General features: G+C 42.6%; 1 protein-coding gene across 11 annotated transcripts in view; it reads left to right on the top strand.

The window, feature by feature from the left end:
* The window catches only part of LOC127586467 (GRB10-interacting GYF protein 2-like), a 90,463-nt gene that overhangs the window by 63,959 nt on the left and 12,813 nt on the right, over window positions 1–13,691 (top strand). For 10 of the 11 annotated variants that reach the window (XM_052044454.1, XM_052044455.1, XM_052044453.1 and 7 more), the window contains 5 exons: window positions 4,003–4,203; window positions 6,809–6,901; window positions 9,076–9,237; window positions 10,437–10,633; window positions 12,546–12,703. In XM_052044454.1, the coding sequence (XP_051900414.1) occupies window positions 4,003–4,203; window positions 6,809–6,901; window positions 9,076–9,237; window positions 10,437–10,633; window positions 12,546–12,703 (811 nt within the window). The remainder of the gene's footprint in view (window positions 1–4,002; window positions 4,204–6,808; window positions 6,902–9,075; window positions 9,238–10,436; window positions 10,634–12,545; window positions 12,704–13,691) is intronic. The other variant, XM_052044449.1, reaches the window with a different exon arrangement.

Genomic DNA, 13,691 nt, shown 5'->3' with positions numbered 1-13,691 from the left:
CCATTTAAATCTCTTCCCCCTTGCCCTAAACCTTTATCCTCTAGTTTTATCTACCTCTGATATGGGGAAAAGTTTCCTGCAGTCTACCCTGTCATTTGTATGTATCAATCATCTGCACTTCCTCTGCTCCAGGGAGAACAGACCTAGCTTCTCCAGTCTATCCTCATAACTAAACTGCTCTATCCCAGGTAACCTCCCGGTGAATCACCTCCATCTTCTCCAGTGCTATCGCATCTTTTCTATACCTTGGTGGCCAGAACTGCGCACACTACTCCAGCTGAGGTCTGACCAATGTTTTATAAAGTTGGAGCATAACTTCTCTACTTCTGTATTCAAAGTCCCAACTAATGAAGGCCAGATCCCATATGTCTTCCTAACTGTGTTGCCACCTTCAAGGATATGTGGACTTGTACTCCAAGATCCCTTTTGTTCCTCAGTATTCCCTGAGACTCTGCCATTTGTGGTGTATGTACTAGCCTCATTAGTACTCCCAAAATGCATTACCTCTTAGTCTGGATTAAACTCCATCTGCTGTTTTTTTTTCAATCCATTTCACCAATACATTGATAGCTCTCTGTAGCCCAAGGTTACCATCCATACTATCAACAACTCCACTGATCTCCATGTCATCCACAAACTTACTGATTTTTTTTTTTCCTTCTGCATCCAAGTCATTCACATATCACAAACAGCAAGGGTCCCAGTACCAATCCTTATGGGAGACCACTAGTTACAGGTATCCATTCGCAACAACAACAGTCTACCATCGCCCTCTTTTCTGTGGCCAAACAATTTTGGATTTGGTTAGTCAACTTGCACTGGATTCCATGGCCCTCATCTTTTGAACCAGTATCCCCTGTGGGACCTTGTCAAAGGCTTTGCTGAAGTTCATATAAATCACATGTGCTGCCCTGCCCTCATCAATGTTGGCGCCGGAAGCGTGGTGACACCTGCGGGCTACCCCCAGAATGCTCTACACAAAAGATGTATTTCACTGTACATGTGACTAATAAAGATATTTTACCTCTTCAAAGAATTCAGTCAAGTTGGTCAAAGAGGATCTGCCCTTAAAGTCATGTTGACTGTCTGATTTGTCCCTGCCTTTCCAACTGATCAGTTCGCTGAGAACTTTTCCCAGTATTTTACCTATTGCTGATGTTAGGCTCACAGGTTTATAGTTGCGAGGCTTTTCCCTGCTGCCTTTCTTGAAAGAGGAACCACATTTACTGTGTCATGTTCAGTTAAGATCTAAAAAATCTCACCCAGACCCCCAGCAATCTCATCTTTTGAGTCCAGTAGCAGCCGTGGATAAATCCCATCTGGTGATTTATCTACCTTTTAAGCTTGCCAAGGCATTAAGTACCTCCTTATGGAAACCTGCACTAGACTTTCACCTACACCTTCACAAAATTCTTCAACTCCAAAGTCTGTTTTCTTTGTGAATACCGATTTTGTTGGGGGGAGGGGGGGGGGAGGTTGTATTCATTTAGGACCTCACTTATATCTCTGGCCTCGCAGACTGATTGCCCCTATTTTTTCCCTGGTTATTCTTTTGTGCTTAATATACTTGTAGAAACCTTTCGATTTACCTTAATTCTGTCTGCCAGTGATTTTCCTGTGACGTCCCATAGCTTTCCTAATTTCCTTTTTAAGCCCCTCTTGTACTCATGACAAGCCTCCCTTATCATTAGTTCCTTAGTTCCCCTTTTTCTCTTCTTCCAACCCTGAATATCCCTCAACGTCCAGTGTTCCCTATTCTCGCTACCCATGGCTTTTACCCTTATAGGAATGTGTTGGCCATGAACTCTTATTTCTCATTTGAATGCTTCCCACTGTGCAGATGCAGACTTGTGTACAAGTAGATGCTCCCAATCTATGTTTGCCAGGTCCTCACTTGTGTTAATGAAATTGGTGTTCCCCAATTTAAGACCTTTTATTACTGGTCCATCCCTATCCTTTTCCATACCCATTTTAAAATCTATGGGGTTATGGTCACTTTCCTCAAAATGGTCTTCTGCTGACACTCCTTCCACTTGACCACCCTGCATTTTTCATGATAAGGTCCAGTAATGCTCATTCAATCGTTGGGTCTATCTACATACTGCATCAAAAAGCTTTCCTGGACATGCCCCAAAACTTTTGCTCCCTCTGACCCTTTAACGCTAATGCAATCCCAGTTAATATTTGGGAAATTGAAACCCCCAGTGCAATAGCCCTTATTATTGCATCTCTCTGATATCTGCCTGCATATCTGTTTTGCTCTCTCCTGTTGACTCTTGGGAGGTTTGTAATACACCTGCAGCAAAATGACAGCACCCATTTTGTTTCTAATCTCTACCCATGTGGTATAGATTGAGGAGCCTCCTAAGATATTCAATATCTTAGAACTGAATAATTAATTAATGCAATCTTTGATTAACAGTGCAATACCTCCTCCCTTTCACTCCCCACTGTCTTGCCTGAAAATTTTCTACCCTGGGATATTGAGTTGCTAGTCCTGACTATCCTTCAACCATGTCTCAGTGATGGCAACGACATAATCAACCCCGATGTTAATTAAAGCGTAGTGTTCATCTACTAGTTATACTCCTTGCACTAAAAAAAAGTTGATCTAGAATTTGGAAATGAAACTACAGGATTCTTATTCAGCAACAAAATCTGCCTTCCCTGGTCTGGCCAAAATTGGATCCAAGACCCAACGTGCATGGTGGATCTTAAACACCGTCTGAAATAGCTTAGCACGCCACTCAAGGAAATTAGGAGAGGACAATAAATGCTGACTTGTCACTGATGCCCAAATATTGAAAAATTAATTTAAAAACAATTTTTTCCCCCCCATCAATGTCAGGCATTGTTTGGAAAACCTCTATTAGATCACCCCTAAAGCCCTCCAAGGATATCCATCCTAAGGTTTCCAGACTCTTAGCTGAAGATTCCCCCATCCCCTGGTAACGCAGTAAATAAACCTCCAATGTAATCAGGTGGAGATCACAGACCCAAAACAATCACTGTTTCTCTTTCCATAGATGCTGTCTTACCAGATGAGTTTTTCCAGTGTTTTCTGTTTTTCAGATTTCCAGCATTTCTAGTTTTTATTCATTTACTGGTAAATTTCTAACTTCCAGCTAAGCAGTTTGACTGGTCTACATTGTGGATTGACTATACTTTACACATGGAGATACAAGGGATTGCAGATGCTGGAATCTGGACAAAAAAGCTGGAGGAACTCAATGGGTCGGGCACTGTTAGTCAAAAATTGCATTACTTCGGATTTGATGGAGGATGTCTTGTAAAGCTCCTCAATCTGTGCCATGTGGGTAGAGATTAGAAACATAAAGGATGTTGTCACTTTGCTGTGGGTGTGTTACAGACCTCCTAACAGGAGATAGAAGAGCAGATATGTAGCCAAATATCAGGTCCAATTAGAGTTGAGTCCCGGAACCTCAAATGTCCATTTCCCCCTTCACGTGCTGAAGAAGGAATCCATTAGACTATCCATGAGACACTTCAATTTTTGCGAAGGTAAATGTCTTCTGTGCTCGTACTGCTAAACATTTATATTGTATTTTATGCCTACATTTCCACATCTTCAGCGTTATATGAGAGGTTGGAACAGCTTCCCACGCCTCATAAGTGCTATTCCGCACATCAAAATGATTTATGACTCAGTGCAGTTTATTTCCATTTGCCTCTTGGAAGGGTTGGTGGTGGGAGGATGAGAGTCCTTGCAGTGGGGGATGTTGCTAATTCCACCACGCAAACAGAGAACTCGGGGATAAACATTTGCTCCAGGCATTGAGCCCCCTTTAGTTTCTCCCCTAACCTGCTAACAAGCTGGCAGCTGGAAAATTGCAACTTGCAGCATGAAAACAGCCAGTTCAGTCCAGTTGAATTGTGCCATTCTTATCGTGAGCAGCTTCATACCTAAATGCCGCTAACCTTCTCTGTATGGTATTCTGCTTGACGACATCCAAACCGCTCGCCTCTCTGACTTCATTGCAGGAGAAGGATCGGCGGTGGATGGAGGAAGAGGAGAGCAGGCGCCAGCTGGAGGAAGAGGCCAGGCGCAGGCTTGCTGAGGAGGAGGAACGGAAACGCAAAGAGATGGACCTGCAACTTCAGCGGCAGCAGGAAATGCTGAGGCATAGGCAGCAGCAGGAGGCACTGAGGCGCTTGCAGCAGCAACAGTTGGCACACATAAAGGTACTGTTGATGGTTTTTTGGAGGAGATGGTATAACTGGGTGATTAGTTTGTCCAGTGAGATTAGATTCCCTTTTGACTCTTCAGTACAGTAGCATAGGTTCCTGGACTGGTATCCAGAGTGTTGATTTAGATAGATATTTGAGTAACATGTACATTGAAACACACAATGAAATGCATCATTTTGCCTTACTGAGAATGCTGGGGGCAGCCCACAAGTGTCGCCACTCTTCCGGCGCTAACATAGCATGGCCACAGCTCCTAACCTGTACATCTTTGGAATGTGGGAGGAAACCGGAGCACCCGGAGGAAACCCACGCAGACACACGGGGAGAACATACAAGCTCCTTACAGACAGCAGCGGGAATTGAACCTGGCTCACTGGCACTGTAATAGCGTTACGCTAACCGCTACACTACCATGCACTGAAGATATGGGTTTGAATCCAATCCACAACAGCTTGCAAATTTGCTCTGTTATTAAATTAAAATACAACATCAGTAATAACCTTGGAACAATCTGCCTAGTTTACTAGCATCCTTTAGGGGGAAGGATGTTTTTGTCTAGGTTATGCATGATGCCAGCTATGTGAAATAGACAGACAAACTGCTCAGTTTAGGAGCACTGAGAAATGAACGATAAATGGTAGTCTAGTAAGTGAAGCCCACCTCCCATGAATTAATAAAGAAATAAGAGTTTGACAAGTCCCACCCTAATGGAAATGAATCTTCTCCTTTACACGTCCTTTTGCAGACGTGCTGTTTTTAAAAAAAAATTGCTGAATACATGACCTGAACCTCCATTTGTAGGTCTGCTTTTAGCATCGGTGTGGCTCTTCAGAGATGTGGGTGTTCCAGTTAACTTAAAACAAGTGGAAGTCTTGTTGTCTAAAGGTTTTTTACTATCTCTGTCTTCCTCCCACCCTCCCCACCACTTCCAGTGGCTGTCCTCCTTCCTGCTAACCGTCTTGAGAGTTGAGAGCTCAGAGATTTGAGTCAGTAATTGATGAAAGAGACAGCTGAGGACTCTAGTTTCTGACTGGTAGATGCGACCAGTGATGTTTGCAGGGTACCTTCATTCAAGCCTTCCCTTCACTATATGTATTAATGTTTTGATGACATGAAGGCAAACGGCATAGTGCCCGACACCAGAAAAAAAGCTAAGTCATAGAGTTGCAGAGAGATGCAGCACAAAAACAGGTCCTTCAGCCCATCAGTTCCGTACTGACCATCTGTCACCCATTTAGGTTAATCCTATTGTTTTTCTCCCCACTTTCTCACCAACTCCCCAAGGTCTGGATTGAACTTCTCTGGCGCTGTAAGTAGTAGTTCTACTAGCTGCGCCATTGTGCCACTCATTTAGACTTATCACTGAATCAAACTCCAGTGGTTTGAAGTCCCTGGTTTGTCCCTACCTGTGTTGTCACTGTTTCTTCTTTCTTCCCCCTTTGCACATGGGAAAGGTGTTCTAAATAATCCAAGTACTTTGCTGGGCTCGCAGTGATGTTGTAGATTCTGGGATATCAAAATAACTCTGATGCTGAGATACTGGGATATATCAGCTGCCACCAGCTGAATTACAGAGGGGATAGGGGTTGATTGAATGGTCTGTCTCTTGGTTCTGTGTAGTCTCCACATCTGCCCCTATAGATCAGACATTCTGATCCTTCTATGAGCGTTGTGAATTTTACTTGGATTAAGGATGAATATCCTGTGAAATATGATCACAGGTCTTTGTTATCCCCACTTCCTCCATTGATACTTGGTCACTGCAATGGTGCCCATCATAAATGTTTTACTAGTCTGTAGGTTTAATTGTGAATGTGATGATGATACGAGAAGACAGGACAATTCTCTGACCAAGCCCATAGGATAGGGACGTATCAAAACCTCAACCACGTCAACTGCATCTAAAGCAGTGACCCTCATTCAAAATGGTGGCAAGCGGTTTGTTTTCAGTAACTTTAATTCACGTTAATAGGAGATCAATGGCGCCAGAGCATGGCGACTCATTGCAAGCTGCTCTGTGCAAATCTATTCATTACTTCTATTGTAATCGTTCTACTCTTTTAAATCTGAGTCTAAGATGGCCTTGCACATTATTTTCTGCCTTCACTGCACTTTGTAACTGTAACACTTTATTCTGCATTCTGTTATTATTTTCCCTCATGCTACCTCAGTGCACTGTTGTAATGAAGTGATCTGTATGGATGGCAGGCAAAGCAAAGTTTTTCACTGTACCTCGGTACATGTCACAATAATAAACCAGTTTACCATCTGTGATAGATGCTTGGCTGGGGCTGGATGTGGAAGACCTCTTGCTCCTTGATTACTCCTCCCCATCCACCACCAACCCTGGTCAAACATGGAGGAGAATAAGATTGGGACCATCACTGTTAGTTCCTTTTAAATCCAGAAAGGAATTTGGGAGAAATTTCTTTTGTGAGTATTGAAAGGTTGAATAATGAGGGACAGATAGATGTGGTGGCGGGAGGAGAAATAGGAGGAAAGGGTTAATGTGGAGCATAAACAACATGGAATGGTTGAGACGATTGGCTGTGGTTTCTGGAAGTTGCAGAGCGAGACTGAATTGTTTCCTCTTCATTAGATCCCTTCTTCCACTACATGGGGGCAGCAATCCAACTCGGTACCACCTCTTCAGAAGCTGGAGGAGGAACGGGAGCGGCAGCGCAGGGAGGAGGCAAGTTGTTCAAGAACACATTTCATGTGTTTATTAAACAAAAACAAGAATGTTGCCCTGTTGATACAATCCTACCTTGATAATTTGTTTGAGAGGTTTCCTCTTGTGAACTGAGAAATGTTAGCCGATAAATTCCACGATGTGTGGCATCAGTTCCTGTCATTCCTTAACATATCTCATGCATCCATTTCATGTTGCACTCAGTACAATGTGGATAATGGCAGAGACTGTGGTTGATTTTAATTCTGCCTGTGCCACCCCTTCCCCCCCCCCCCCCCCACCAATCCCTTACCCTTTGGCCAAGATGCTGAGGACAATTCTGCCTCATAGCTGCTGTCCTGGCTTAGGTCATCTAAGTAACACAGTACAGGATGAATACTCTTGAGGTTTCTGAGGAGACGTCTGTGTTGTGCCATGTGAAATAGCCTTTGGAGCTTCAGAACACGGGAGCTCTTGCTCTTAATAAGGACCACCCCTAACCTCTTAGTGGGATGTCTCGTTTTTAATTGCTATAACATCCTGAATTTCAGCCTCAAAATGCTGTTCAATTTCCATTTCTTGGTAAGTAGAGGAATGAAAGTGTTACTCTTAGGGTGCCTCACGTCCTGTTGTGAAGCCTTGCACAGTGACCCTTTGAACTATTTTGTTCACCCAGCTCCATCCCATCGCTTAAACATTCTGGCTAGGTATGATGTGACAGGAGCCCTCGTGTCCCTTTGCCTAAATCATGTGCATCCGCACAGTGTGTACTGCTGGAGCACCACAATCTGGATTCATTATGTTACTGTATTTCACATAGTCTGTAAGTGGAGTCCTATACTGAATTATGAACTATGACGGCCTACTGTAGAATCATAACAAATGGAAGCTGAGGCATATTGTCTAAATGGTGAGAGGTAGCAGAGGTCTGAGATGCAGAGGGACTAGTGCATAATTCTCAAGGCTAGAATGCAAATGTTGGCTATGTATTATTTGTTGCTGGAGGAATTGAATTCAAAGGTTGGGGATACATGGTTCAGTTACATGCAGAATTGGTGAGGCCTATCTGGAGTACTGTACAGTGTTGGTCTCCTTATTTAAGGAGGGATGTTGATGTGTATTACTGAACCTGGAATGGATTGGGTGTCTTGAGGAAAAGTTGAACATGCTAGACTTGTGTTTAAAAGATTGAGAAGGGACTTGATTGAAACATAAGATCCTGAAGGGTCTTGACAGGCAGATATGGAAAGGATGTTTTCTTTCATGGGAAAATCTAGAACTAGGTGTCACTGTTTAAGAATAAGGCCTCGCTCTTTTAAGGCAGATGAGGCAATATTTTTTTCTGAGCCTTGTTGAGTTATAGAGTTCTTCCTCAAAGGGTGATGGAAGCAAAGTCTTTTACTGATGCTCAATAAAGAGATGAAAGGTTGCTGCAGGAATGCAAAGTTGATGATTGTCAGATCAGCTATCATTTTAAATGGAAGAGCAGGCTAAGGTCCTGAGTGACCTAATTCACAGTTTGTAAGTTTGTTCCATGTGGGTTACTTTCATGTTGCTTCTACCAAGTTGACGTGCAATTTCAAATGAATTCAAATCTGCATTTATGCCATTCAACAAAAATTGTTTATTTTGCCCTTAATTTAGCAAAATATCCTATGGTGCATTACAAGAATGTAATCAGACACATACTAAGCACAAAAGCTTAATTGGTGGAGGAGTGAAAGGCAGAGTTGTTTAGAGAGAGCATTCTAATTCTTGGGGAGCTATCCACTGGTGGAATGAGCAAAATCAGGGATCCACCGGAGGTAGAATTAAAGGAGGGTAGATACAAAATTTGGGGGCTGAAGGAGATGGCTGTGGAGGGATTTGAAAACTGGCATAGCTAGATCCCAGTGCTGATTGGAAGAGTTCAGAATCCCAGAGCCACTTTTAGGACAGAGTCTGGATTAGCCATGGGCTGAATGGTATTGAGTGGATCAGTGAGTTTCTCTCTTGTGATAGACTTGCTGAGAGGAATTGCTGCGCCGTGGGTGGATTGAGGTTCATGCTCACAGCTACTGACAAAAGCTTAGGGTCACTTTGGTTCTGCTTTGATCAATCTGGAAATCAGTGTTAAGCACTGACAGAAATCTTGGTGGGTGTACTCGTAAGGATGAATGGAGAAAAAAGGTAAGAGTAAACTTTGTTTGGTTCAGCAGTGTCGTCAGCAGCAGGAGATAATGAAGGTACTCCAGCAACACCAGCAGAAGTCACCTGGCTGGAACAGTATCCCCAAGCAGTCTATGTCTGTAAAATCACTACTGGAGATGCAACAGGAACTGCAGAAACAGCAGCAGCAAAGGGCACAGGCACGGGCTGTGAGTATTCTTTAGCTTGCCCAAATTCAATTCCACCATTTCTCACTCCAGATAGACTCTTCCTGTGGCACAGACCCAAAGTGTTTCTGCAGAGGGGTTTGCATGTCAGTGAGGTATTCATTTTTGTGTGTATTACAGGTGAACCCATTCTCTTCACACTTTCAACCACAGTGTCCAGTCAGAGAACCTGGTTAGTGATCAATAGTGGTTGCAGTTTGTAAAGATGTCGGAAACATTTTCCAACAGAAGTAATTTTTCTTTGGAAACAGCATCCAGCCCAAATCCTGAAAGACGCGCAGTCATAAAACAGCTCCCATCCCAGTTATGTCAACTTGACCCAAGAGCCTGAGATTAATTATGGCTGCCCCAGCACTGGCAGTTTTTATTCTTTTGTGGGATGTGGACGTCATTGCCAGTGTTGGCCTTTACTGTTGGTTGTTAACCGAGTAGGTAGATAAGAGTTAACCTCATTGACTAAATAAGGACAGGTTTCCTTCCATGAAGAACATAAGCAAATCAGATGGGTTTTTACAACAATGCATTACCATCCAAGATGCTAGAATTTCATTTTAATTTCTCAGCTGCCATGGTGAGATTTGAACTCGTCTCTGGGTCAGTGGTTCAAGACATTACTAGTCTAGTAATCTAGCCATACTATTGTACTTGTAATAATAAACCTTAATGTGGATATATGGAATGAGCTGGTAGAGGAAGTGGTGGATGTTTTACAATGTTTAAAAGGGATTTAGACAGGTACACAGATAGGAAAGGTTTGGAGGGATATGGGCCAATATCGGGCAAATGGGACTAACTCAGGAAGGCATGTTGGTCGCCATGGTCAAGTTGGGCCAAAGGGCCTGTTTTCATGCTGTACGACTTGATGGCTAATAGATATGAATGAACTACAGGGATTCTGCAGAACAACACACACCCGGCATCCTCTTCAGCCTCTCTGTGTCACTTTCTTTCCTTGAGTTAGTTATAGTAACTTCTCCTTTAATGTGCCTGACAGTTGATGTTTGCCCTCTGGGCTTCTATTTCCACCTCTCATTATGTCTGAGATGAAGGTGCTGTGGTCTACAGGGTTGGTGACCAGGTGGATTTATGATCTTATGGATAATGGCTCAGTTATGTTACCTTGTTTTTAATCTGTCTCTGAAAACTTCTCCCCCTTTTTTTCCCTTTCTGCCTGCCACTAGCATTCCGGTATACCTATCAACAGCTCTTCGGTGTGGGGATTACCTGGTCAGTGGGGGTCTGATATGAACAACATGTGGAGTGTACACGAAACTAAGAACTCTAACATAAGCCTGTGGGGGGATGAGGCTGTGAAGAGCACAGGCCCTGTGATCAGGAATGCAGGGTTGAAGAACAGCAGGAGCAGTCCTTCACTAAGGTTTGTGTCTCCAGTCTCCCAGACTCTGCTCAGTTTTCATGTCTTAATGCGTGCATGTGTATCTTGTAGATGTTGGTGTTTTGAGTCTGAGGGTAAAAGAGAAACTAGAAGTGTGTGGTTTCCTGTGAAACACACACTAGAAATCTGAAATAAAATCAATAAAGGCTAGAAAAACTCGGATCAGGCAATGTCTAAGTAGAGAGAAGTAGAATCAGTGTTTAAGGGCAGTTACTCTTCATTACAACTGATGAAGAGTCATCAGTCTAAAATTTCAATGTGGTTTCTCTTGCCACAGATGCTTGACTTATTGACTGTTTCCAGTATGTTCTCTTTTACATTTGTAAAAGCATGCCTTGCACCCATTTCAAAAGCTGGTGACCTCTTGCGGCTTCCTTGACATTTCATGGGTGGCCTGAGGTGGAGGTTGATGTCAAGCAGCTGATATAGTGTTGCTCTGATGTCTCCCTGCTATCTGTGGGCCTGTGTCTTAGATGAGTGCAATCTGAGGTAAGTGAAAGACCAGCTACTTGTTCATTTCTCCTTAATGAGGTACTTATGGCAAGTACCAGCTTACCTGAGTCAGTAAAACTATAAAAATTAGTTTCAATACATATGAAAAAAAAATGTAAGTCTGGTGAATTTTTTTTATTTATAATAAGGAACACTTTGTACCATGAAATGAAGAGTTTCTATTAGATATCCAGTGTAGAAGTGATCATTGTTTAATACAGTAATGAATTAAAAGTCACACTGTACAATCTTGCATACCAGTGGGTATGCATTCCACCCTAATCCAAGACTTGAGGATTTAAGGTCAAATTTGTAGAGTTAAGGGTTTCCATCTTAGTGTGTCTGGAGATACTGCCAGAGTTTAACCTGCCACGGCACAGTTAGTGCTACTGCCGCACAGCTCCAGCAACTTGCGTTCTATCCTAATCTCCGGTACTATGCAGAGTTTGCATGTTCTCCCTGTGGCTGTGTGTGTTTCCATTGGGTGCTGGTTTCCTTCCACATCTATCAAGCTGATAATTTAACAGGCTACTGTAAATTACCCCTATAGTCGTAATAAGTAAGTAATTTCTGCACAGGTATTGCTGTAGATTTCTAAGCTCCTTGCCGTATGCATGCCATCTTGCATGTTAGAGCATTGGTTTATAAGGCTGTGTGGAAGAGGGTGGGTGACAGGAGAATGCTGGGGGGAAGATGAAGTTGATGTGCGTGTGAAATAGATTACAGGGAAATAAATGGGAAATAGATCTGATAGGAATGCATTGGAAGCCAGCGTAGATTTGATGGGCAGACTGACCTCCTATGTTGGATGAAATTATGAGAAAGAGATCCAGTGAAGACTTGCACCCACCTCCAGCAAAGTTACACGTGAAGCAAAACAAAATGTAATTTCCAGCATCTAACAGTGAACTAATAGAATTTTTAAAAATGGTTTTGTTAGCTGAAGAGAATTTTTTTGCCCACTTCCAAAGGTCTGGAATACTTGCATTGAAAAGATGGTGGAAACTGATTCTATGAATCTGAAATGGGGCCAGATAAGTTCTGGCAGATGAGAGGCCCCATTGTTAGGTGTTTGGAAGAACTGGGGGAAGATGGTTGCAGTGGGAGTCCAAACACAACTTCAGTGCCATCACAGCGTGATAGGCAAAGTGACTGCTTCCTGTGTATTTCTATGATCTGCAGAGTTTCATTTTTCATTGAGTCAGGTTGTAGCAAGGGTTGCTTTGGGTGCTTCTGTAACTTGATTTCACAAAGTAGATTTCACAAGAGTATTGATCAAATTTTCAGTCATGTATAACCTGGTCCTCCTTGGAAAATTTATTCAAGAAGAGTCTTTTTAACTCAATCTGATCATTGCACTGCATTCTCAACTTTAAAGATCTTTATTTAATATTTTGTACAGTGACTCGTATGGTATTCCCACCAGACCGAGCAAGAAGAAGACTGAAGATGAGGAGAAGTTACTGAAGCTATTCCAGGGAATGAATAAAACTCAAGATGGCTTCACACAGTGGTGTGAACAAATGCTGCACGTCCTCAATACAGCCAACAACCTGGATGGTGTGTGTCATTTGAGTGTGTTTCTTCAGTCTAATCCCATTTGAGGTCCAGTGGAGCTAAACAAGGTGTTCAGACTGCCCTGTCATATTTTATCCTTTTATTAAAAGTTGGTAGGTTCTCCATTTTTGAGACTGAGAATGCATCCCTTAATTGAGGACGTAAACTTTTTTCGTTGTCTGTGGGCATAGTTAACTTTACTATTTACACTGTCCAATGAAGGCACATGCCAAGTGGAAGGATAGATGAATAGCCTGTTTTCCTGACAGCTGGCATTGGATCGTTTCTAAGAATGGGCGACTTGTCTTGTGCCATCTATTTTTTACCATACAGCCTCGCTGATAAAAACAACGTACTCACAGATGGTCAACTTAGTGCAATGGGATAATTGGATGTGAACCCATTTGCAGCATATGACTCTTACTACTCCATGTGCTCGACTCCAGATAATAAGAACACAAAGAAGCAAGAGTGGGCTGTTTAAATACCTCAAGCCTGTTGCCTTTCACTAAGATCACAACTGATCTTTTGTCTTCGCATCTGTTCCTTGTTTCCCATGGTATCCAAAAATCTTATCAGTTTATCTTGAAAATACTCAGTGACTAAGCCTTCTCAACCCTCTTAAGTGGAGAATATCTGAAGAAATTTCTTTTTGCCTCAATCTTGAATGGTCAACCCCCTCATTTTGAAACTGACCCCTGGTTTTAGACCAAGCAAGGGGAAATATCTCTGTATCTGTCTTATCAAGCCATTTATGAATTATGTATATTTCAGTGAGATCAGACTTTATTCATCTAAACTCTTTGGAGTACAGGTCCAGTCTGCTTAATCTCTTATTGGACAATCTTCCAAACCCAGGGGTCAGTCTGCTGAACCTTTGTTGCATTCCATCTATTGCATGTATATCCTTGGTAGGGAGACCCAACCTGTACCACTGTATTCCAGGTGGGATCCCAACAGGATCCTATATAACAGGTCTTTTCTATTCAAA

Source organism: Pristis pectinata, chromosome 37 (assembly GCF_009764475.1).
Source record: "Pristis pectinata isolate sPriPec2 chromosome 37, sPriPec2.1.pri, whole genome shotgun sequence".
In the NCBI taxonomy this organism is placed as follows: Eukaryota; Metazoa; Chordata; class Chondrichthyes; order Rhinopristiformes; family Pristidae; genus Pristis; species Pristis pectinata.
This window is presented reverse-complemented; position numbering and strand designations above follow the sequence as displayed.